The 24,579-nt window shown below is 38.6% G+C and overlaps 2 protein-coding genes and 1 long non-coding RNA gene across 12 annotated transcripts in view; 1 reads left to right on the top strand and 2 right to left on the bottom strand.

The window, feature by feature from the left end:
• Positions 1 to 8,983, top strand: part of dctn1b (dynactin 1b) — a 46,337-nt gene extending 37,354 nt beyond the window's left edge. For all 4 annotated transcript variants that reach the window (XM_087169629.1, XM_087169628.1, XM_087169627.1 and 1 more), the window contains 3 exons: positions 5,928 to 6,001; positions 6,162 to 6,251; positions 6,917 to 8,983. In XM_087169629.1, coding sequence (XP_087025755.1) covers positions 5,928 to 6,001; positions 6,162 to 6,251; positions 6,917 to 7,054 — 302 coding nt within the window. In that variant the 3' untranslated portion in view covers positions 7,055 to 8,983. The remainder of the gene's footprint in view (positions 1 to 5,927; positions 6,002 to 6,161; positions 6,252 to 6,916) is intronic.
• Positions 3,607 to 6,218, bottom strand: LOC147817735 (uncharacterized). Of its 2 annotated transcripts, XR_015436090.1 has the most exons (3): positions 6,087 to 6,218; positions 3,856 to 3,967; positions 3,607 to 3,773 (listed from the first exon to the last, which is right to left on the bottom strand). It is a non-coding gene; the product is annotated as an uncharacterized LOC147817735 (long non-coding RNA). The 2 variants fall into 2 exon arrangements; XR_015436089.1 differs by having other exon boundaries at positions 3,607 to 3,967.
• alms1 (ALMS1 centrosome and basal body associated protein) lies at positions 8,916 to 23,826 on the bottom strand. Of its 6 annotated transcripts, XM_087169622.1 has the most exons (19): positions 23,757 to 23,826; positions 22,510 to 22,690; positions 22,019 to 22,154; positions 20,028 to 21,918; positions 19,628 to 19,787; positions 18,205 to 19,389; positions 17,266 to 17,381; positions 15,675 to 16,773; positions 15,258 to 15,380; positions 13,928 to 14,083; positions 12,178 to 13,178; positions 11,879 to 11,996; positions 11,363 to 11,581; positions 10,911 to 11,173; positions 10,305 to 10,470; positions 10,001 to 10,058; positions 9,573 to 9,672; positions 9,298 to 9,370; positions 8,916 to 8,999 (listed from the first exon to the last, which is right to left on the bottom strand). In XM_087169622.1, exons 1-18 carry the CDS (start codon positions 23,769 to 23,771, stop codon positions 9,326 to 9,328), a joined length of 7,032 nt encoding a protein of 2,343 aa, XP_087025748.1. In that variant the 5' UTR covers positions 23,772 to 23,826; the 3' UTR covers positions 8,916 to 8,999; positions 9,298 to 9,325. The 6 variants fall into 6 exon arrangements, with proteins under 6 accessions (XP_087025748.1, XP_087025747.1, XP_087025750.1 ...); XM_087169621.1 differs by lacking the exon at positions 8,916 to 8,999 and having other exon boundaries at positions 9,038 to 9,370; XM_087169624.1 differs by lacking the exon at positions 8,916 to 8,999 and having other exon boundaries at positions 9,038 to 9,370; positions 11,363 to 11,578.
• Positions 23,827 to 24,579: the final 753 nt, after the last annotated feature.

The following is a 24,579-nucleotide window of genomic DNA, read 5'->3' as shown; positions in this document are numbered from 1 at the left end:
CTTTTTATGTCTTATTATACTGACTTTTTATGCCTTACTATACTATGACTTTTTCATGACATTTTATACCTTACTATACTATGACTTTTTCATGACTTTTTATGCCTTACTCTACTATGACTTTTTCATGACATTTTATACCTTACTATACTATGACTTTTTATGACTTTTTCTGCCTTAAAATGCTATGACCTTTTATGCCTTATTATACTGACTTTTTATGCCTTACTATACTATGACTTTTTATACATTACAATATTATGACTTTTTCATGACTTTTTATACCTTACTATACTATGACTTTTTATACCTTACTATACTATGACTTTTTATACCTTACTATACTATGACTTTTTCATGACTTTTTATGCCTTATTACACTATGACTTTTTATGACTTTTTATGCCTTGCTATACTATGACTTTTTATGCCTTACTATACTATGACTTTTTCATGACTTTTTATGCCTTACTATAATATGACTTTTTTATGCCTTACTATGCTATGACTTTTTTTATAACTTTTTATGCCTTATTATACTGACTTTTTTATGACTTTTTATGCCTTACTATACTATGACTTTTTTATGACTTTTCATGCCTTATTACACTTTGACTTTTTTTATGACTTTTTATGCCTTACTCTACTATGACTTTTTATACATAACTATTCTATGACTTTTTCATGACATTTTATACCTTACTATACTATGACTTTTTATACCTTACTATACTATGACTTTTTCATGACTTTTTATGCCTTACTATACTATGACTTTTTCATGACTTTTTATGCCTTATTACACTATGACTTTTTTATGACTTTTTATGCCTTGCTATACTATGACTTTTTTTATGACTTTTCATGCCTTATTACACTATGACTTTTTTTGACTTTTTATGCCTTAGTATATTATGACTTTTTTTTGCCTTACTATACTATGACTTTTTATGCCTTAGTATATTATGACTTTTTTTTGCCTTACTATACTATGACTTTTTTATGACTTTTTATGCCTTACTATACTATGACTTTTTATGCCTTAATATACTATGACTTTTTATGCCTTAATATACTATGACTTTTTTATGAGTTTTTATGCCTTACTATATTATGACTTTTTATGCCTTACTATACTATGACTTTTTATGCCTTACTATACTATGACTTTTTATGCCTTAATATACTATGACTTTTTATGCCTTAATATACTATGACTTTTTTATGAGTTTTTATGCCTTACTATACTATGACTTTTTCATAACTTTTTATGCCTTAATATACTATGACTTTTTTATGAGTTTTTATGCCTTACTATACTAAGACTTTTTCATGACTTTTTATGCCTTAGTATACTATGACTTTTTTTTGCCTTACTATACTATGACTTTTTTATGACTTTTTATGCCTTACTATACTATGACTTTTTATGCCTTACTATATTATGACTTTTTATGACTTTTTATGCCATATTACATTATGGCTTTTTATGACTTTTTATGCCTTACTATACTATGACTTTTTATGCCTTACTATATTATGACTTTTTATGACTTTTTATGCCTTACTATACTATGACTTTTTCATAACTTTTTATACCTTACTATATTATGACTTTTTATGCCTTACTATACTATGACTTTTTAATGTCTTTTCATGCCTTATTACACTATGACTTTTTTTATGACTTTTTATGCCTTACTATACTATGACTTTTTATGCCTTACTCTACTATGACTTTTTTATGCCTTACTATACTATGACTTTTTCATAACTTTTTATACCTTACTATATTATGACTTTTTATGCCTTACTATACTATGACTTTTTTATGACTTTTCATGCCTTATTACACTATGACTTTTTCATGACTTTTTATGCCTTATTACACTATGACTTTTTTATGCCTTACTGTACTATGACTTTTTCATGACTTTTTATGCCTTATTACATTATGACTTTTTTATGCCTTACTGTACTATGACTTTTTCATAACTTTTTATACCTTACTATATTATGACTTTTTATGCCTTACTATACTATGACTTTTTTATGACTTTTCATGCCTTATTACACTATGACTTTTTCATGACTTTTTATGCCTTGCTACACTATGACTTTTTTATGCCTTGCTACACTATGACTTTTTCATGACTTTTTATGCCTTATTACACTATGACTTTTTATGCCTTGCTACACTATGACTTTTTCATAACTTTTTATACCTTACTATACTATGACTTTTTTATGACTTTTCATGCCTTATTTCACTATGACTTTTTATGCCTTACTATACTATGACTTTTTCATGACTTTTTATGCCTTATTACACTATGACTTTTTATGCCTTACTATATTATGACTTTTTATGCCTTACTATGCTATGACTTTTTTTATGACTTTTTATGCCTTAGTATACTATGACTTTTTATGCCTTAGTATACTATGACTTTTTTTTGCCTTACTATACTATGTTTTTTTATGCCTTACTATACTATGACTTTTTCATGACTTTTTATGCCTTATTACACTATGACTTTTTATGCCTTACTATATTATGACTTTTTATGCCTTACTATGCTATGACTTTTTTTTATGACTTTTTATGCCTTACTATACTGACTTTTTATGCCTTAGTATACTATGACTTTTTTTTGCCTTACTATACTATGTCTTTTTATGCCTTACTATACTATGACTTTTTCATGACTTTTTATGCCTTATTACACTATGACTTTTTATGCCTTACTATATTATGACTTTTTATGCCTTACTATGCTATGACTTTTTTTTATGACTTTTTATGCCTTACTATACTGACTTTTTATGCCTTACTCTACTATGACTTTTTCATGACTTTTTATACCTTACTATACTATGACTTTTTATGCCTTACTATACTATGACTTTTTCATGACTTTTTATGCCTTACTATACTATGACTTTTTCATGACTTTTTGATACCTTACTATACTATGACTTTTTCTGTCTTACTATACTGACTTTTTATGCCTTACTCTACTATGACTTTTTCATGACTTTTTATACCTTACTATACTATGACTTTTTATGCCTTACTATACTATGACTTTTTCATGACTTTTTATGCCTTACTATACTATGATTTTTTCATGACTTTTTATACCTTACTATACTATGACTTTTTCATGACTTTTTATACCTTACTATATTATGACTTTTTCATGACTTTTTATACCTTACTATACTATGACTTTTTCATGACTTTTTATACCTTACTCTACTATGACTTTTTCTATCTTACTATACTATGACGTTTTCATGACTTTTTATGCCTTACTCTACTATGACTTTTTCTATCTTACTATACTATGACTTTTTCATGACTTTTTATACCTTACTCTACTATGACTTTTTCTATCTTACTATACTATGACTTTTTCATGACTTTTTATACCTTACTCTACTATGACTTTTTCTATCTTACTATACTATGACTATTCCATGACTTTTTCTGCCTTACTATACTATGACTTTTTATACCTTACTATACTATGACGTTTTATGACTCACTTGTTAAGCTAGTCAGGCCAACCCAAATGCTGCACTCAAAAGACAAGAGACAAGTATGAATCAAAAGGGTTTTTATTGACAATGGACTGAGTAGACGGCCAGAAGACAGGGACACAGGCTGAGGTAGGCGACTGGAGGAGGAAGGCAGAGCTGGAGCTGAATGTGGCTGGCTAGGGTTTTGCAGAGAGGAGCAGGGGTTCACACAAAGCAGGGTGGAGACGCTGTAGGTAGAAAGAAACAGGAATTAGCAAAAAGCTGCTTTCAAGAATCAACAACATTTGAGATGGCTGGAACGAGACTAACTGTATAACAGAGTCTACAATCTGGTGGTGAATAGAACCGGGAACCAGATATATGTAGCTGGGCAGTTGAGGAACAGCTGGCAGCCCCACCTCCACCACACCAGTCTTGTCTCCTGCAATCAACAAAGAGAAATAGAAAGAGTCAGTGAGACTGCCAGCTAGGAGGGAGTGGTACAGAAGTGACATTACTGCACCTTACGATATGACTTTTTATGCCTTACAATACTTTTTTATGACTTGCCATGTTAAGACATTTATATGACTTAATGCCTTAATATAGTATGATGTTTTTTGGCATTTTTATGCCTTACTATACTATGATGTTTTTATGCCTTAATATAGTATGATGTTTTTTTTTTTTACCTTTTATGCCATACTATACTTGATGTTTTTTTGTATTTTTATGCCTAATTATATTATTTAATCTCATGCCTTGCCCTGCTATGATGTTTTTTTTCCCTTTTATGCCTTAGTATACTATGATGTTTTTTTGACATTTTATGTCATAGTATATTATGACATTGCTTTTGCATTTTTATGCCATACTATACTTGATGTTTTTTTGTATTTTTATGCCTAATTATATTATTTCATTTCATGCCTGACCATATATGACGTTTTTATGACCTTTTATGCCTTAATATACTATGATGTATTTCTTGGACATTTTTATGCCATACTATACTTGATGTTTTTTTGTATTTTTATGCCTAATTATATTATTTAATCTCATGCCTTGCCCTGCTATGACGTTTTTATGACCTTTTATGCCTTAATATACTATGATGTATTTTTGACATTTTTTGCCATAGTATACTATGACATTTTTTTGGCATTTTTATGCCATACTATACATAGATGTTTTTTGGTATTTTTATGCCTTACTATACTATCTCGTTTGATGCCTGACCATATTATGACGTTTTTATGACCTTTTATGCCTTAGTATACTATGATGTATTTTTGACATTTTATGTCATAGTATACTATGACATTGTTTTTGGCATTTTTATGCCATACTATACTTGAATGTTTTTTGGCATTTTTATGCCTAATTATATTATTTAATCTCATGCCTTGCCCTGCTATGACGTTTTTATGACCTTTTATGCCTCAATATACTATGATGTATTTTTGACATTTTATGTCATAGTATACTATGAAATTTTTTTGGCATTTTTATGCCATACTATACTTGATGTTTTTTTGTATTTTTATGCCTAATTATATTATTTAATCTCATGCCTTGCCCTGCTATGATGTTTTTTTGACCTTTTATGCCTTACTATACTATGATGTATTTTTGACATTTTATGTCATAGTATACTATCACATTGTTTTGACATTTTTATGCCATACTATACTTGATGTTTTTTTGTACTTTTATGCCTAATTATATTATTTCATCTCATGCCTGACCATATTATGACGTTTTTATGACCTTTTATGCCTCAATAAACTATGATGTTTTTTTGACATTTTATGTCATAGTATACTATGAAATTTTTTTGGCATTTTTATGCCATACTATACATAGATGTTTTTTGGTATTTTTATGCCTTACTATACTATCTCGTTTGATGCCTGACCATATATGACGTTTTTATGACCTTTTATGCCTCAATAAACTATGATGTATTCTTGACATTTTTATGCCATACTATACTTGATGTTTTTTGGTATTTTTATGCCTAATTATATTATTTCGTCTCATGCCTTGCCCTGCTATGACGTTTACATGACCTTTTATGCCTTAATATACTATGATGTTTTTTGGCATTTTTCTGCCTTACTATACCTTATTCCTGTGGGTATCAATGTGATCTAAAACAATTTTAAACCATTTAGTTTGAATTATCAAAGGAACAAACATTTTGTAATATTTAATATGATCAAATAAGTTTAATATTTTCAAATTAATTTGTGAGATTGTTAATACCGTTTTAACAGTGCTTTATGAAAAGTATAATTATGATACTAATCTATTAAACAGCAGACAGGGAACAGGTCAACCATGTTTCCTAATACATGTGTAATGAATAAATAACTAACTACCATTTTTCTGACCTGCAGTGACACCTGGTGCTCAGCTGCTGGAACAAACAGCTAGACTACAATCCCTGAGTGACACTCTGGACAGACTGAAGGTAAGAAATATACATATAAAACAAAAAAAATCACACTGGAAATGGAAAAAGTCTTCAAAACACTGCTGCGTCCTTAAGTACTTACCTTTTAGGATTTAGTAATGCAGTAATAACTCAAATGTCCATCTCTATGTTTCTTCTGTTTTCCCTCTTCATTCAGGACGAAGTAGCAGAACATGTCGTCAACCAGCAGCCCGGAGCTCGAGTCTCGTCCGACTTCGCCACGTTCCCTTCGACATCGTTTGTAAAGGTAGAGGAGAAGATTTTGAGTCAAGGTTTAGGTAGAGAGTTAGTTTAAAAAACAAAAAAACAAAAGAAGCTTTATCATCTTATACCCACACTGCACACTTTTAAGAGCGACAAGGAATGTCATGTTTTTTGCAGATCCATATCCAGGTTTTTCAATGTCAGTTTACCGAGGTTATTCTGAACCAATTACATGTTTTAGATGATTTAATCCAACATTCAAATCAGGTTTTATGTTCAAGTCTTAGTGAATCATTATCTCATTTTCTCTGATTAAATTAAGTTTTTCCAGAATAGTATCAGCTCTACAAACCTAAATTGTAAGAAATGAATTAAAAAGATTCAGTGAACATTTATTAAAACCTTATTTTTAAAGTTCTAGTTCGCAGAATGACCAGGCCAGTCTTGAGCCTCAAACATGTTTCCAAATATTTGCAGCACGTTTATTTAATCTTGGATTCATACACTCTTATTTAGCTTTGAATAGAAGAGGCACAAAGATATGTTTCTAAAAATCTGAACTTTAAATTCAGCCAGTAAAATTGAGGACTTTTACATCTCAGTTGTTTCAATAATAAACGAAACCTTCTATGTGAATTAGAGATTTGAATTAATTCAGATAAGGGGACTTACCGCCACAGATCTAATATTCTACATTCTTGTGTTCAGGTGAAGGAGGAGAAGCAGGGCGACACGATGCTGGTGGGTCGCGTCATGGTGCCGTGTCCCCGCGGTCAGGAGCAGGTCCACCGCCTCGTCCTGTCACAGTGTCAGCTGCAGAGAGTTCACAGTCTGCTGCGGACCTAAACTTCACCTGCCCTGCAATCCTGCCTGCTGCACCAACACACCACCACCACCACTACCACCACCACCCCACCATCAGCTTCGTCTCCACTCCCGAGCCAGAACAAGTGAAACCAGGAGGTATTCAAAGTCACTAGTGGTGAGATTTCAAGCTGCAGGAAATGATCTTCCTCCTCTTTGAAATGCACTTTGTTAACAGTCAGGGCCGTAGTCGAGTAGTAGAGACCAGTCTCAGGGTCACTCTAGGACATTTAGGATTTACTTCTCTGCTACTGTTTGCCATGTGACAGTAAACTCAATATCTTTGGAAAGAAGAAGAAATCTTATACACATATATATTTCCTAACATTTTATCAACAAAACACTTGATCGGGATATTAATAAAAGAGATTAATTCTTAATAAAAACAATCACTAATTGTAGACCTGACTACAATAGTTTCTGAAAATTTTAAAGCAAAATACCCTTAAACAAGGAAAGCATCTCCTTTCCTGATATGGTTGATTTTTTTTTTTTGTGCCATGATCTCAAAACAATATCAAGTTTTTGTAGTGACTTGTTTTAGACTGCCGTGCTCTTGACTACAGCCCTGCATACTGTAAGTTATAGATATATTTGAGTGTGAATGCTGTTTTATGGCCAGAAGTAGTAGAGGTACCTGTAACTGCTGCATGCTGCCCGGATTCACTGAAAACTTTCTTGTCGCTGTTGAGTATTTATCAGCTGTTGTTTTTGGCTCTGGTGTGGAACCTGCAGCTGAAACACTGGATGTCGCTCCATGTTTCTGTGTTAAAATGTTGGCGCTACTGTTAATGCTACACAGGATACCAAGGATCATGATTGTGTGTTGTAAATCTTAATCAGGTGTCACTGTTGTGTACTGCATTTTTATAACTTGACTGTCTAAAGGGAAAGAGAGATTATAAAAAAAACAAACTTTAATGATTAAGAAAAAATATAGTTGTCCATTTAAAGTAGTGGGCATTTGATCAAAGAGACTTTTTGCATATTTAACAGGTTTTGATTGACAGACGAAACCACAGAGGAGAACAAAGTCCTGCACATTAGCTTCACTTGGATTGAAGTTACATGCAAGAAAACAACAGTGTGTGTTCAGGGTTTTGTACTTTCCTCTGTGGTTTCATTAAAAACCCTGTGGACTGCACAGAAAGAGACAAGCTGATTAATCTCGAGGGAATTTACTGTGTAAAATGCGACTGAAATTCTTTTGCAGATTTATCATGTTTATTTAAAAACAGCTTGACTGCACTTTAGTCAGATGGAGCATTATATTGGTTTAAATTATTTAGTATTTATTAATTGTGTGGTGTAAGTTGTTAATGTCTACTTTTACATGCTTGGTATAGACGACACCGGTTGTATTGGTAAAGCTACTGAATTACAAAAATCCAAACGACTGTATTAACTGTGTTCTGATGAGTTTCCTGTTGCTGTTTCAGACTTAAACTTTGTCCGAGCCTTAAACCTGCAGAGAGCCTTGTGGTAAAGAGCGGTCACCTGCCTTATTTTTCATTTGTTTCAACCAAACCTCGTTTAAAGCAAAACTACATCTTTGCCAAAGAGTCTTTGTTTCTCTTCACCACGTTTGCCATCGCTGATTTTAAGGCTTTTGGTTTTATCAATCCATGCTAATTGTTTTATTTAATGATTTGTTAGAGTATTTATGTTTACAGAGTACTGTCCTAACTTGAAGTTTTATTTTGTAGTTAAATTAATGGGCATAGTGCATCTACATAACTGTAGTTTGAGAGGGAAAATGCAGACATTTCTTATTTATTCATTGTGTTTATCTGTGCTCTGAGTGAGCAGCTGACGTACTGAATCTGCAGCTAACTTGTCTTACCTTCTCCTCGTGTGGCTTCCTGCTCTTGCACAACCGATAACTGATCAATAAAGACATTTAAGCCAGTGCATCTTTGTCAGCCTTCTGTGTGTTGAATCAAAACAAGGAAATTAGCAAAACTGTTAAAAGAAACCTGGTTTATTTTTCACATTAAAATACATTCTTTAGTCAAACCAGCTAAAACAATACACTGGTCTCTAAGTGAAAGTCAAACATGTCAGTGATGCTACTGTTTGAGGAGAATTTACTTCTCAACATAATCTTTAAAATACCAACTACAAACAATTTGGTCACTAATAAATAAAAGCATGTTTTTAGTTAAATTAGGTAGTTTTGTTCTTAAAGTTGTTAAAAATGTTTTCACGTCACTGATTTAATTTACTGTAAAAAAGTTTTGCTGCTCCGTTTGATCACTGCCATGCTGTTTGTCTGCCCAGGACACGGTTGGTGATTCTCTGAAAAATTAAAATAAAAAAAGTACAATCATCACTTTCGGTCAGTCTGTATGAATCAGTTTGTCTTTGACTCTGTTTTAATAAAAACATCCAGATGAAAGCCACGTTTAAGAACAGTTAAACTAAAACTTAATCTGAGCTTCTCTTCTACGCTTGAATTGAACTCAACATGTCAGATTAAAGTTGTTTGCGTTTGTTGTACCTTGTTGTAGAGTTGGGCGTTCAGCCGGTAAGATCTGTACTCTGTTTTCCTTCGTTCCTCCTCTCTCCTCCTCTGCACCTCCGGAAGCTTCTCATAGATCCTGGAGGAGAAACGTGTTTAGACAGAAACTCTGTGAAAGCCAAACATCTACTGCATCTACACCTGTGGCCGCACAGTGTCACATAACTAACAGTTAAACATTTTAAAAGCAGAATATTAATGCTGCTGAATCGAGTCTGATGATGTTCATGTGGTAATGTTTTATCAAGAACAATACATGGTAGAAACTCCATATGGAACAGATAATCGGATTAGATTTATGCATAAATTTGAAGATAGAGATTTATGCCGGTCTATTTCCCATTAAAATAAATTTCTTTCTAATTATTTCCTCTTTTAATTAAAGCAAATAAAAGAATAAAACTTACAGTTTGGATCTCTGGATCATCTCCTTCCTGGGAACAGCTCTCCTGAGCAGAGCAGTGCCTTAATAGAAAGGTAACAAACCAATTAGTCCAGTTATTGCAATAACATTTAAATACTTTTAATAAAAAGGACAGTTTGTAAAAACTTTATAAACTATATAAAGGAAGACATGATGAGTTAAGGGGCTCAATGCACTAAAAATACAGACACTTGTGATTCTGCTGTTCCAGTCTGACCAGCAACATCCAGCAGATCCAATAAACCAGTTAAGCATCAACTTCATGGGCAGCACTTCCTGCTGAGTACCTGCAGGCCTCAGCAGCCTCCCCGGTCCTCCGTGCTGGTTGAAGAGATCGTGTCTCTCTCTGGTGAAGACGGCCTGTAGCTTCCTCTCCTCCACCTGCAGAGCCAGACGCTTCACCCTCTGTGTGGACCGAGAGATGAACTCTGGACGGCGCATCTCCAAAGCCTCCTGCAGGATCGAAGGGGAGTATTAACTACAGAACAACGCTGAGAGGTTTTAATAGGCAACCTGATATTTTCTGTTAACCTCTTTAACAGGGCATTTATGGTGGTAAAATTCAGATCTTATATCAGGTTGGACATCGAATATTTTCCATAATTTTCCAAGCATGTGGTTAAAGGCATCAACGCCTGTCATTCCCCGTCTCTGTGCCATAATTTCCTGTCATCTCTCAAATAAAAAAGGTATAAAATGCTAATCTTAAAATATCTGCCAAGCGTGTGTACAAGCACAGAACCTGGAAGGAGACCTGGAAAATGACAAATCAACCTGTCTAAGAACCTGAAATATTGTTTCCCATTACAAACGAGTCGTTCATGCTTTAAGCCTACAAATGAACAATGACCTTTTCAGAGATATTTTTTTTTTAAAGAAAAAGACAAACAAACCTGGAGAGAGACGCGTGACAGACCAGAGGACATTGTTTTTGTTCTCAGATCTGGATCAGGTTCAGCACGATGTATGAAGTTAGACTGTTTGTTTAGTTCTTCATGGACTTGTCTCTGTCTGAGCGGTTCTCTCCACGGGTGTGTTCTGCTATACGGTTCAAACCAGGCGGTGCTCGGCCTCCACGTCGACTCCTCCTCCTCTTGCTGGTTTTCCTTCCTTGCCTCCGATCTCACGTCGTCAGCAGAGATGAACCAAGAAACGCCTGAAAAACACAGATAAGCCAAAATCAATCCAACAGTTTGGTTTTATTCTGGCATTACACAATAATTGCTGAATTAAAAAGGAAAAACAGAATGAAATACAATTAAGATAACAGAAATTTTTATGAAAGAAAAAAACAGAAAGTTTCCATTCCCATAACTCTGTAATAAGATATAATAAGTTGACATACCTTCAGGGTAAAGCTTAGATGGGCTCCGCTTGCTCTTTCTCTGCTTTTCTGAGGACTGAATTTTAGAGGGGCTCCTCCGCCCTCCTCTTCCTCTCTCTACACCTGTGGAGGAAGATGAATTCTGCCTCGAAGCTCTGGTTTCACGAGGCGAGGGGAACGTGGTTCCAACATCTCTGGTGTGGCGTCGAGTCCCGTTACTAACAATCTCCAGGTCACCTGCTGAAAAAGAAAACAGTACGAAGATTTTTTTGGGGAGAATTACTTTCATTACAACTTTACCATGTATCTTCAATCAGAGCCAGTGCAGTAAACTGACATCTTCACACAAATCGATTTGAAGGAAGACAAAACTAACTACGTGATTCATCATGTAGAGAGTTTATTAAAGCAAATTTACCCAGTGTGTTATATAGGTGCTAAAAAGTTTCTAGGACCAGACATGTCACATGCCAGAAATAAAAAAAGAAAAGACCCACAGTAATCATCAATCTGTGGAACCTCTCTTGTTGGACTGACCTGTCTGGATGCCTTTGCTGACCAGTTTAACGGCCTTCTTCGCTGCCAGAGTCTTGGTGGGTCCACGATGCAGTGGGAGGGAGGAAGTGCTGGTTGAAGATGCAGAATCAGCAGCAACCTGAAGAGCAACACAATGACGTCAAACGTTTAGAGCTATTCAATACCTGTAATGATCAGTTAATATATTGGTGCTTCAGTTTGTTCTCTGCTCTTACATTCGGTGCTGACATGTCTGCATCAACACAGACTCATAAATTACATTTTTAACAGACGATAATCTGCAGATATACAGAACATACTGAGGCTTCATCAGTGCCGATGGTCTCTGATGGTGTGATGATGGACAGAGATTCTTTGTTTCTCCCTCTCCTCTGCTCCCTCCCATCTTTCTGCTTGTTGATCGTGTCGTAAAGTTTACTGAGGCTGGAGCTGGTTTTCAGGTGCTGGACTCTGTGGGCGCCGAAGACTCGGATCAAGCGGGCCGTGTCGACGGTGGACATGGAGCCGGATAAGGTGGACAAAGTCTCTGACTCGTCTCTGTCTGCGGGACAGAGGTGCTGACTCTGGGAGGAGCTGTGGGAGAGGCTGGAGGTGCGACTGTCCTGGTCTAAAGGTTCAGGTGTTCTCTGCGTCCAGGCCTGACGAGCAGCGGGAGGTTCTTCATCAAATTTTCTACTTCCTCTGACTTTCCACTCTCCGGCCTCAGCATGTAAACTCTTTTTACCCTCTCTGACATCCCGCCTTTTCTCTTCCCTTGTAGCATCCTCTCCTCTCCTTCCTCGCCTCGGTTTTGTGCTGTAAGGATCATGATATTCCTCGTCCTGTGATTCTGACATATCGGCGCCCCTTGTGTTTTGAATAAGACGAGACAGGCGCTCTAGCCGCTCCAGCAGCGATGCCTCTCTTGTTGAACGGGACTCTTCGATGGTCCACCGATCGCAGAACTTCTGCCACAGCTCGTCCAGACTGCTGCTGCTCTGCTGGGAAGCAGGGTGAGGGACGTCGGGGTCCCTCCTCTGCTGGTCACGCTCTCCTCCTTGCTGAGGGTCAGGGCTTTGGTCCAGGTGATGGCTCGCATCATCTTCATCCACTTCCTCATGAACTGGCTGAAATCTGTCACGACTTGGCTCTGGTTGATTATAATGAAGAAACTGCAGTGGGCTGGTCCCACGGTCTCTCTTGGAGGATTCTTGGTTGCTCGATAAAGGCACTCTGGTAAAGGCAAGGGATACTTGAGAAGACGTCTTTGGAGTTTGGCTCAGACTTGTTTGTGAACTTTTGTCCGCTATCACAGAGGCGCCTATGACGAGAGAGACATAACACGAGTCAAGACACAATGTGGATCAGAAATACAATATATTTACTATTCATTGCTGCACAGACACACAAAAGGAAATAAAAAAAACAAAGCAAAGCTGTGTAAATGAAAGCACACTTCAAACCATTTTAAAAGACAAACAAAGAAAAAATGACAGACCAACAACAGAAAATTGCTTTTCAGACACAAAACAGTTTTTTCATACTTGAATAATCCTTAACTGAACAATTCTAAATCAAAAATAAAATTCATCAAATAATATTTAATCAATTAACTTCAGATAATTACTGTCACAAGCGCTCACACAAAACATTCTGCAAGTTTCACACTGAGGAGCAAACTTTTTCAAACGTATCCTGTTTTGCTGATAATACTCAAGAAATCTTTTCTAATGAAAGACTTAATAGCGTCTGTCTATTCCATTGTTAAACACTTGATAATTTATTAAACAATGGACTGGACAATATTTTTTGGCATGCTACCCTTTAAATTAAATCGTGTTCTAATATGAAAACTACTGGAAAGCTTTTAGAAATACTCGCCGTTTCTTTCCTCTTCCCAGAAGTGTTTTATTTGTCTGCTCTGCCAAACACAGTCTATTATACTGATTTAATTTAACCAGACTGACATGTTTATATTAACCAATGACAGATGAAGTGCTGCTTGTTTCAGGCATGCATTTGACAGAATACACCTTAATGCCATACTGTCATTTTGTATGGTCAGCATACCTCTGTGTCCAGGTGCTTGCATTTTGAAGGTGGCTGTTTTCAACCTCTTGCTGTAGATCCCCTCTGTGTGTCTGATGGTGACTCCACGGTCCAACCCCGGGTCCTGGTGCCCGAGGACCTCACTGCTGAAGCGTGGGGGCACAGCGTCGTCCGAGCCTGGTCAGAATTCAATAGTGGTTTGTTACCTCATGATGATATCTATTCAGAGAAGGTTAAACCAACACGGTCTTCATTTCCTAGATAACATAAATAATACTGCTCAAAATCCTTCATTTTCAGCCAGAGGTAAACAGAAGATGTTCAAAGACGTGGAGCCTACAGCCCCCTTTCCTTCTGTGTCTCTGCTGAGGCCCCAGCTCTGCCTTTGTCTCACCAGCCCCTGAACATGAATAATTAATGCGCTGCCCGGTGTACGTTACAATAGACCAGCTGCGACCTATACAGGCACAGGGGAAATGAGAGCAGAGGCTCCCCCTTCATCACAGATTCAACTGACATCTCAATTCTCTGGACTCATAAATTCCATAGTTTCTAATTTGCCTAAAACGCTGGAATAACCTGCATTTACATATAAATTTGAGTTAAAATATGATCAGACCCTTCATCTAAGTCACAATGATGAACAAACACAATCTATTTGAACTAATAACACACAAATCATTGTTTAGTTCTTGTCCATAATGAATACGTCATTCAAACATTCAGAGCTCACTGGAAAAAGCAAGTGAACCTCGAGGCTAATTTTCATCAACAAAACCTAATTAGAATAAGGAGAAACCTGGAGTCAAATCAATGACACAAAGACAAAAAAACAAACATTCAAACATTTTGAGTTTCTATGTACAAGACGAATCTGCTGATGTGAACCAGGCCTCTCAAAAGATCTGTTGTTTTAAGTCTTTTTTTTTTTTGTCTAAACGTGTGATTTATATGAAGATCAAATCATATTTTATAACCAATTAATGCAGAAACCCGGCTATTTCCAGAGAGTTTGATTATTTTCTCAATCGATTGACTGTTTTGTCTCCAAAATGTCAGCTGCCCTTAAAATGACCAAAAGACTGAGGTGAACTGTTTATAGTCTGTTTTATTGTGTGCTGAACTGAAATGAAGTGAAAACAATATGCAATGGGCACAAAACTGGCACTGTTCTAGAGAGTACTCATTATTTTTGCAATTAATTTTAAGATTTATATTTTGCCTATGACCGTATACAATAGAGGGTCAACCGTGGGGAAAGGATGCACAGGGAAGTGGGAAGCTGTGTTGTGGTACGAGTCTTTGCCCACGAAACTCAGCAATGTTTCAGCTCAATAAAATTTTGATGTACCTGTGTGTGAGCTCTCCATGGTGGTGTCCGAAGGGCCTGTAGAGGAGACGTCAGCTTCTGCTTGAGGGACGTAGAAGAGCTCCTTGCTGCCCCGGGGTTTATATGGCAGCAGGACAGGCACTGCTGCAGGTGGAATGAAAAACAATTGTTAGTTGGCGTTCCTCTATTTTTAATCCCTGGCTCCACTGCCACACCCTCAGTTTGGTGGGGCAGTCATTAACCCTCATTAAAAAGTTAGAATAAACAGGATGTTCTCATCTATCCTCTGTGGTTTGAAATTTATTCTCATTCACAATGTGATTAAGAGACAAATGAAGGCTTTTCTTTCTTCATGTCCCATAATACTGGTAAATGATTAAAGTCTTTCTATCTTAGTATATTCATATTATACAGAAGTTCTTTTCAAAACAAACCTACCTGGTGATTCAGTGGTTAAGGGTCTTTGAGAAGCTTCAGCTCTGTAACATGGTGTAAAGGATTGTTTGGATGTGGAGGCCTTTCTCCTCGGAGGTACAGCAGCTTTAAACAGGGATGAGGTGCCCACTCTTTCATGCCCCTGCTGTCTTTTTGGCTCTGGGGTCTCGTACCACTCTGGTGGACTGGACAAACCAACGCCTTCGTCCGGACTGCTGGCAGCAGATGGAGAGTGTCTGAGCGGAACAAATTCTCTACGTGGCATCCCAGCAACAGCATCAGCATGACTTGAGTGCACAGCAATCGCCAAGTTGTGATCCGTGGCTTTCGGGGACAGGGTGAGATGGACATGTGAGACGTGACCTGTCCTGGCGGGGGATTCAGATGTGGATGAGCTTGCAGTTTGCTCAGCTCCATGAGAACCAGAAACAGAGCTGTCCTGAATGGATAACTCATCATCTCTCCGAAAAGACGGTGTGTTGTCTTCTTTTGCATTCACATCCTCTCTATTCAAACCCTGTGAGGGTGGAGGAGGTTCTTCAAACTGACATCCCACAGCATCTTGTCTCTTCTGATTTCCTGACATTAACTGAGTATTTAGACTTTGTTTTCTGGTGTAGAGACTGCTCTTCGGTTCAAACACTGATTCTGGCTCTCTTGTTGTCTTATCTTCTTCATTCTGAGCAGCGGGCCTTTTAGCCTGAGGACGTTCGACTGTTCCTGTGGAGAGCTCGGTCAGGTGGAGAGGCTCTGGGGCTGGGCTGATGGGAGGAGCAGGCGACGTGGAAGGAGAGGGTGAGGTGGAGCGCTTGCGGGTGGCGATGGTGATGGATGTGAGGGCCCGAGGGTTTGTTCTAGGGAGGGTTACTCCTTCTCTGGCAGCTATCTCCAGCACTTGAGCTTCTAGATCCGGGTGAAGAGAGCTTTGAAGCAGCAGACGGGAATCTGAGAGGTTTGTGCTGAGGCCTTGCACCGGCTGTGACAGCTGGTTGTTCGCATCACTGTGGGCGGTGAATGTCTCTGCAGGCTGAGGTGGGTCCTGCCCCCTCGGGACTCTCACACTGGATGCTGCACTGCTCTCTGTATCTGTGCTCAACTGGCTCTGGAAGGAGAAATAAAAAAACAGCAGTCTGTGTCAAACCATGAGACCTGGCAATGTCCTAGTTTGTGAATTAATTCATCCGCCACAAAGATTCACCCTAAAATGTTTCAGCACTGCAAGCAACAAACTGGAACCAGAACTGGAAACTGTCCAAAGGGAATGAATAAAGCAACACATCAATCAAACCTCAAAGTTAATGTTTTCACCTTAACAGCACACCGTTTTGTATAAACACCCACAGACACACATCAGTTACCTTAACAATGAGACCTGTACTGTCCAGACATTGTGGGGGAGATATCAAAATGACAAAAAAAATGTAATTTAATTTACTAAATATATACAAATTACATGATTTAAAGAGGGAATGTGACATAAACATGAATTAATGTTGCGTTGTATTCTTCATTTGTACTTAAAAATGTGCTGCAAATAAAGCTTTTCTAATAGTGACTGATTGCTGTGCTACAGATCTTTTCATAAGTGGTTTACCTTCATCGGGTATTTTAACAGCAGCTCTCTCTTGATCTCTTCAATTCGCTTTCTGTCTTCTTGGTCCAACTCCAGAGGTTCACACTGCTGTCCAGATATCTTCATCTTAATCCACTCTGCAACATCAAAACATACTTTTAACCTGATGTAGAACACTTGACAGTACTCGGTCTATTGAGGTTTTGTGAGCTTGACATGGTTGTGCATGAGGAATAAGACAGGAGCCGTGTAGTTAAATGTATCTCTGCAAGAATACAATTGTGATAAATATATACTGAGCATATCACTTTTTGCTCTGGAAAAGTATTGAATTTTACTGTAAAATACACGACTATACGCCGACTAGAGAGTTTTCATGTTTTCAAAGCCGACATATGGTGAATATATAATAAAAAGATTCTGGATGAAGTATGACTTTCAATTCAAACACAGGAACTAAGTTGCTCACAGTCAGTATAGAGTGGTCAACAGGGATACAGTCCAAAAAAAAAAAAAACAGACATAAGAAAGATGTTGGTGTTGAGGTATTAAATTGCTAGTGACTTAGAAACTTTGTTTATCTGTAGTCTTTAGTGTTAACATCAGACCCTGCCAGCCCTATACTTTAACCTCTACCGGCTGCTCCCTGCAACTCTTGTTCAGACATGTCCTCTAAGAAATTATATCAAATCCTTACCAATGATTTGTATCGTGATGCGTTTATTTCTGATGTCTGCAATCTGTGTGTTCCATAATGTCCAATAAGACTTGTAAAGTTAAACAGAAAAACCACGAAATTGTCCGAGCAAAGTCAAAAACTGTTTGCCTCTTTACAATGAGCAACACCTGAGATTGCTGAGTTGGGGCTTAAACGTTCTGTGGCCAGCCTCGGCCTTACATCACCCCCTAGTGCTCGGAGAAATATCATACAAATCAAATACATGGCCCCTACAGTCATACCTCTTGCTTTGTTCTCCTCTTGGTCAGTGATGCTTGGTGTACTGGACACCATAGTGGCTGGAGATTCACTCTGGAGTAACTTGGCCACTCTGACTGCCAGTGAACTGTCACTGCTTCCATCACTCATCACTCCCTGATCGGTGTCCTCCAGGGAGGGTGATGAGGAACTGCTCTGTACAGGACCTCCAAAAGAAGTCTTTTCTTCCTCCTCTGGGACACCTGCTGTCTCTGTAGGTGTTGAGGTGAGCTGTTGTGTACTCACAGCTGGCAGAGGCTTGATGACTGGTGGCTGCGTTGGGACTTTGTTGTCAGGAGGTGCAGCGCTGCAGCCCTCAGGCTCAGCCCGCCGGGCTGATTTGGAAAGGACAAGAGATGACCCTGCACCTCTACTCACAGCACTGTCTTGTAGCCTTTTGTAAGTTCCTGCAGCAGGTGCAGTGGTTAGAGACTGTGTGGATGGATAATCAGGTTGCCATGATGAGGTCAGATTCTCTCGACCTGTAGAGCTTTGCCTTGGTTTCTCTGAGGTTAACATGGAATCGGACGAGGACCTGGCCCACAGCAAGGAGGAATGAGTTCTGGGGTCTGTTGCAGAGAAGGAGGAGAATGAGGACTCCTGGAGTCTGCTGGTGTTCTTCCTCAATGACAGGAAAATGTCATCATCAGACAGCAGGCGGGGCGCTGCAGGGGAGGCAGAGGAAGCTGCGGACGACCCAGGAGACACCACTTTCTCCACCTGAGAGAGTAGTTTACGGATCTCCCCCAAGGCCTTAGAGTTAACAAAAGGATCTTTTGCACTTTGCTCCAAACGACGGTTCATTTGCAAGGATGACTCCAAGTCTCTTTCCCTGTATCTCACCTTAGTAGCTAACAAGAGGTCAGAGTCAAACCTCTCTCCAAGCTGGACAGCATTCTGGCTGACAGCTATACCACTGTCCTTTTGCTGCTGCTGGCTGGGTTGCAGTCTGGAGGAGAGGAAGTCTTGATCAGGCTGGGAGGACTGTGCCCGTCTGTATTTACTCTGAATAGCTTCTGTATCTGATGAAGTAGAAGGAGAAGCCCGCTTGGTGTGCTCTGGGATGGATACAGCCGGAGCAAGACTGTCCAGGCTAAACGGTATGGATCCAGTGGAGTCCACTGACAGAATACTGGACCTGGAAAACTCTCCTTTATGAGGACTGCCACCTGAAAATACAATATGAGAGTATTTTTTTTAATTATCCTTGTTGGTTCATTATGGGTAATAAAAGGGTACATTTGTCAAGTAGCATCTGAGTAGTATCTCTGATTCTCAGCCCAGGTGACATGATGTGGACGGGGTTGTTACAAGAACATGGAATATGTAGCCTGAAATAGTGTGTGAAAATTCAGTAAAATTTCTACTCTTTTTCCTGTTTTAAAGGTCAGTTTTAAGGTTAGGTACCTTCAGATGGTTGAGTGCTCTTGGTTGAGGTTCCAATGGATCCTTTAATTGTAAAGAGATCAGTAGGAGAGAATTCAGGTTCTCTGATTGGCCCTCTGGGCGCAAATGGAGTCAAGATTGTTGAAGGAGACTGGTCAATACCCAGATTATGGAGATACAACTGCAAGAAAAACAAATCACCACATTAGAATACAGAATACATGTCTATAGATACGTGGTGTTTTTCCCCTACTTATACAGTGTATACTGAATAAAACTGTTAAATCTTTATTTAGCAGTTGATGCTTTTATCTGCTGAAACTTGAATCTGAAAAAAAAAAAAAACAATTACACATAATAAATGTTCCAGTCCTAAACATATTTTTAAAAAAATCCTATACTAGTTTATATATTCAATTACCGGAATTCGTTCTTCAATGTTGAGCTCTCGCGGTCTGGGCAGGGGTGGTGGTGTTGACAGTTTTGAAGTCCAGTATGGGGCATAATTATCAACCTCTAGGCTGGTGACTGAAGAGGCTCCAATGGAAGCTCCCAATTTAATTCCACTGTTGTAACTATCTTGGGAACTTGAAAGAGTAAAGTCTCTATCAACTGACACATCACTGAACTGACCAAAGCTTATGAGAGGTAAGGGTTGAGCTGTGGTACTCGGCTGATGATGGACATCATCCTGAGTCTGACTCTTCTCTTTTTCTGCAGGTCTCGTCTGCTGATCTTTCTGCACCGACATGACAACTGTGCTAAGAGAGGAGTGGGACTGCGACCTGCCAAAGGGTGAGGCAGAGGGTCTTGCTGCAGACCCAGTGTTATCTTTGTCACTAGGCGCACTGCCCACTGCCTCCCCTCTTCTTTGGGAAGAGGAGCCAGAAGGAGCCGTAGAGGAGCTCTGTATGACATTCTGATTGGAGGCACTTGAAACAGGAGGCTGTTGTAAATTCCTTGCCTGCTGACTCAGGATGCGATTCAGGGTGTCAGATACTGCATCATAAGCTTTCTTTTTGGGAGAGATACCAGAAAATCCCTGCAACGCCAGGCTATCAAACAGTGACGTTTTGCCAGAACTCTGATTTGCCCTCCAAGCGTCGACTTTCTGCAGATAGTTGAGACTTGGAAGAGACTGGACTTTTGCAGAGGTATGTTCCTCTTGGCACTGATTTGCTGTGTCTGGGCAATGGACGTCAGCCTCAGGAACAGCTGGATGTGAGGGGATCCCTGTGCTTGACTGATAGGAGTTCTCTTTACTGGACTCTATGGCAGAAAGTTGCCCAAATGTAGCCTTGACATTGGATTTGGACGGGGCCTTAAAAACCCCTGGCGTGGACTGAGACTGTGGAAGGAAACCTAGGTAGGACCCATCAATCCCTGTTTGGTTACCTGAGGACCAAAGATCTTGCTCTCTCTGAACCCGTTCAACCCCTGCTGAAAACGGCCCTGTCCATGGCATGCCACCCAGATTTGTTCGAGTTACACTTGGCTTGCTTTCAGATGTTTCCGTGGGATATGGAGTGAGACACTGACCAGGTGAAGGACCTTTCCACTGTTGGTTTTTAGATTCAGCTTCATGGCTGCTGCGCCTCTCTACCTCAGACAATAGCTCTCTGTGTAACACTTCACTACTGTTATCAGGCTGAGTGCTGCGGGAACCCACGGTGATATTACAGACCTCAGATGACAGTGTTCGTGATTGGTCAGGGTTTGTAACTCTGTCAGGTTGTTTTGTCTGTTGTTGTGGAAGAGAAGCTTCACCTGGAGGACCTTCTCTTCTAACCATGCTTTGGTCAATGCCTGGTTTGCAGACTTTGCTACTTTTAGAGTTTTTGGAAAAAGATGCGATGCTCTTCACAGATGTCTCAGAAGCAGAGGAAACAGCACTACTACTGCTGCTAGGCATCCCAACATCTTTCTGAAGGATCTCCAGAAGCTGCTGGGCAGGAATATCCTTATTCAGAAAGAAGGTCTCATCTTCTACAGCCTTTCCTACTAGCTTGTCTAGAGTGTTAGTAAGTGTCACCGAGACCTTCTCTTTGCTACTTGCATCATCTCTGGATGGTCCATCCTGTCTGTCAGTGGTGGCAGTCAGTCGGGAATGAACTATTTCCTCTCGTCTGCCTTCATCCCCTGGTGACAAACTGTGCTGGGACAGAGAGCAGCGGCTTGCTCCTTCTTCAGAAAGGATAGTTGCCTGAGCCAAAGGGTGCTGGGACAGTGAGCCACACTCAGACGCCTGAGTAGTAGCATCCTGGAGTGGAAAGTGAAACCTGTCTGTTGCCATGGAAATGTCTGGGTATGCCCTTGAAAAAGCAAAATGAATAAATATAAAAAAAATCTTAACTTCCCATCATTCAAATGACACATTGTGCATAATTGGCTTTTAATTGATATTAATTTTACCTTAAAGGGGCAAACTCATTGTCACTTTGTTGGAATAAAGAATATTCAGTGAAGTTGTGTTCCATTCCAGCGTTTACAGGCAACAGCAAAAGGGCCGGAGACAAGTTACTGTCCTGAAATTCTGATGATACAGAAACTGCTGAATGTTATCCAAAGGCACCATAAACAGACATACAACTTACAACTGTAACATAGATCCTTTAAACTTAATTTATGCAAGCCCTCAGTGCCTCAAACGTCCCATAATCATGAGATCCAGTGTGATGCATTATTAACTAGACAACTTGAAACATGATTTTCCATACCTATATAGATTTCATAAAAGTAGACAAAAATATTTACATAAATACATACCAAAGTATATTTTATGCTTTGAGTCAAAACCGCATATTTCGAGTAGTACATCAATTCAGCATCACTTAATCAATATAACAACAAAAAAAGCAGAAGAGAGACTGAAATTCATTGTTTTAGTTTTTTTAAGTACTTACGCATCTCCAAAGAGTGTCTCTCCAGCTGTTGTAGCTCCGAGTCATTTCTTGACAGCTTGGGCTGCCTCTGGTCCCGACTTGCACTGCGATGACTTTGAGGTCCCAGTTGGTTTATGGATGACTGTCCAACAGACTGAATGCCATCTTCATCTGCTGGCAACTGAGGAGATGCCACCACCCTCTGTGAACCGAATAACCAAACAAAGTAACTCACTTACTGTCCTCTTGTGCCATTTAACACTGCCTTGTAACCTTAAACACAAGAAAACTGTCAAACAGTTTCTTTTGGAGGCTTAAATCAACAACTGATCGTTCATTTATCTGTTTAGGCATTCTTGTAACAAATATAATTTCAATTGCTTTGACATGGTAGCGGACGAAATCATATGAACATTTCATGGGAAGGGGCATCATGCATGAAGAACTGAATCACAAATAAAAACACTAATGTAGAGCCTTATTCGGTTGAATGCCAATTGACAGCATTCGTCACACACCTATTGTCTATAATGTACGTATCTGTTGTATCCCTTTATTGTTAGTTTCAGTTTGTAACCACCCTTTCCCTTTTTCAGTGCCATTTGTAAAAAAAAAAAAACAAAAAAAAAAAACTATCATTCTTTGAAGCTGATTAACTTTGTGTTCAAGAAGAGTGGAAACTGCCAGATCACTGTAATAAGCAAATGTCAAATGCAGCTAAAGGGAAGTCAATCTCACTGGGTTTCTGCAGAATTCACCAAGTTAAATTTAAGACTTTTTAAGAGCTTCTAAACACTACAAGTACCACAAGTTGAGGATAAATTACTTTCTCAAGAATTTAACTAAATTTTTTTATAAATCACAATCAACTCGTTGATAAGTATAGCAACAAGTTAGCTAGAGGCAACAGGTTGCTGTTAGTTAGCTTGCTGATAAACACGTCCCTACGCTTAGTACTAAATGCATACGTTAACATTATGTTGCAACTAAGTACCCGCCAGGCATTCGTGCTACCATCATTACTGACAATAGAAATGCAATATTTTATCCGACAATGAGAAAACGTTTGAGAGTTTAACCGTTTGTTTGTCGGCCGATACATTAGCTAACAACTTAGCAAAGCGGTTAGCAGCTAGCTAGCCGCCTACAACCGCCAAAGCTGGGTAAACTTTAGCCAGGCTTCTGTGAAAGCGTACCAAAGGAAGACACAAACACGCAGCATAACGTAATCTTCACACCAGGAATCAGATTAAACTTACACAAATGACCTGTGGAAGCTCCATGTTGGTGTTGTTGTGGTCAGTCCGCCACTGTGAGCGCGCTTCCCCAGCTTGTATCCAAGGAGCGTTGCTAGGATGTATTCGCGCGAGACGGGATTTGAACTGAAGAACCCCATAGATCGTATGGTGATTAGATGGATCACTTCCTGTATTTAAAAAGTTCAAAAACGGTGGGAATTCACCCCGTCCACCCTTTTTCGGTCAGTTGGCATGCCTCTACAGTCGTTTTGTGTTACTTTTTGGTTGTTTTTTTACCTGCTTAAGGTCACTTTGTTGTAAGTTTATTTGCTTTTATAGTTGTTTTATAGTTTACAGTCAGTACATTGGATCATGGTTAAATACCCTGACTGACTAGATAGAAAGTCCAGTGCAATCTGACATTATCCAATACCACTACCACCAAGGAAGGTATTTAGTTTAGGTTGAAACTCTGTGTGGATTCTCAGTTGCAGTTTTTGAGGAAGCAGTTTGTGGTGTCATTTGATATGAATGTTAATTTAAAAAGATGGTCCTCAAACACTGCTGGTGGGCAAAAATATTAGAAAAAAGTTTACATATAATACAACATAACACATTATTGCAGCTTTATAGGGTGCTCAGAAATGAAAAAAGTTAATTGTTTATTTTCTTAATCCACAGAAATAACAACATAATTCAACATCGACTCCAAACATGTCCAATATTTGTTAAAAGTTACTCAATATATCCGATGAGAAATCCTAAACACGTCATAGACTTCGCATTCAAATCCCGCCTACTTTACCATGATTGACAGCACAGATATCAAATCACAACACTGAACTGGAACAAA

The sequence above is a fragment of the Seriola lalandi genome, unplaced genomic scaffold, assembly GCF_002814215.2.
Source record: "Seriola lalandi dorsalis isolate HSWRI2012SDOR001 ecotype SW California unplaced genomic scaffold, Sedor1 jcf7180002054902, whole genome shotgun sequence".
Classification (NCBI taxonomy): domain Eukaryota; kingdom Metazoa; phylum Chordata; class Actinopteri; order Carangiformes; family Carangidae; genus Seriola; species Seriola lalandi.
The sequence above is the reverse complement of the archived record's forward strand: the minus strand, read 5'-3'. Positions and strand labels throughout refer to the sequence as shown.

Coding starts and splice junctions, on each gene's coding strand:
- alms1 (XM_087169622.1), bottom strand. Junction 22,155..22,509: donor GAGACACTCTTTGGAGATGC/GTAAGTACTTAA, acceptor AACATTCAGCAG/TTTCTGTATCATCAGAATTT. Junction 16,774..17,265: donor TGTTAAAATACCCGATGAAG/GTAAACCACTTA, acceptor TTCTCCTTCCAG/AGCCAGTTGAGCACAGATAC.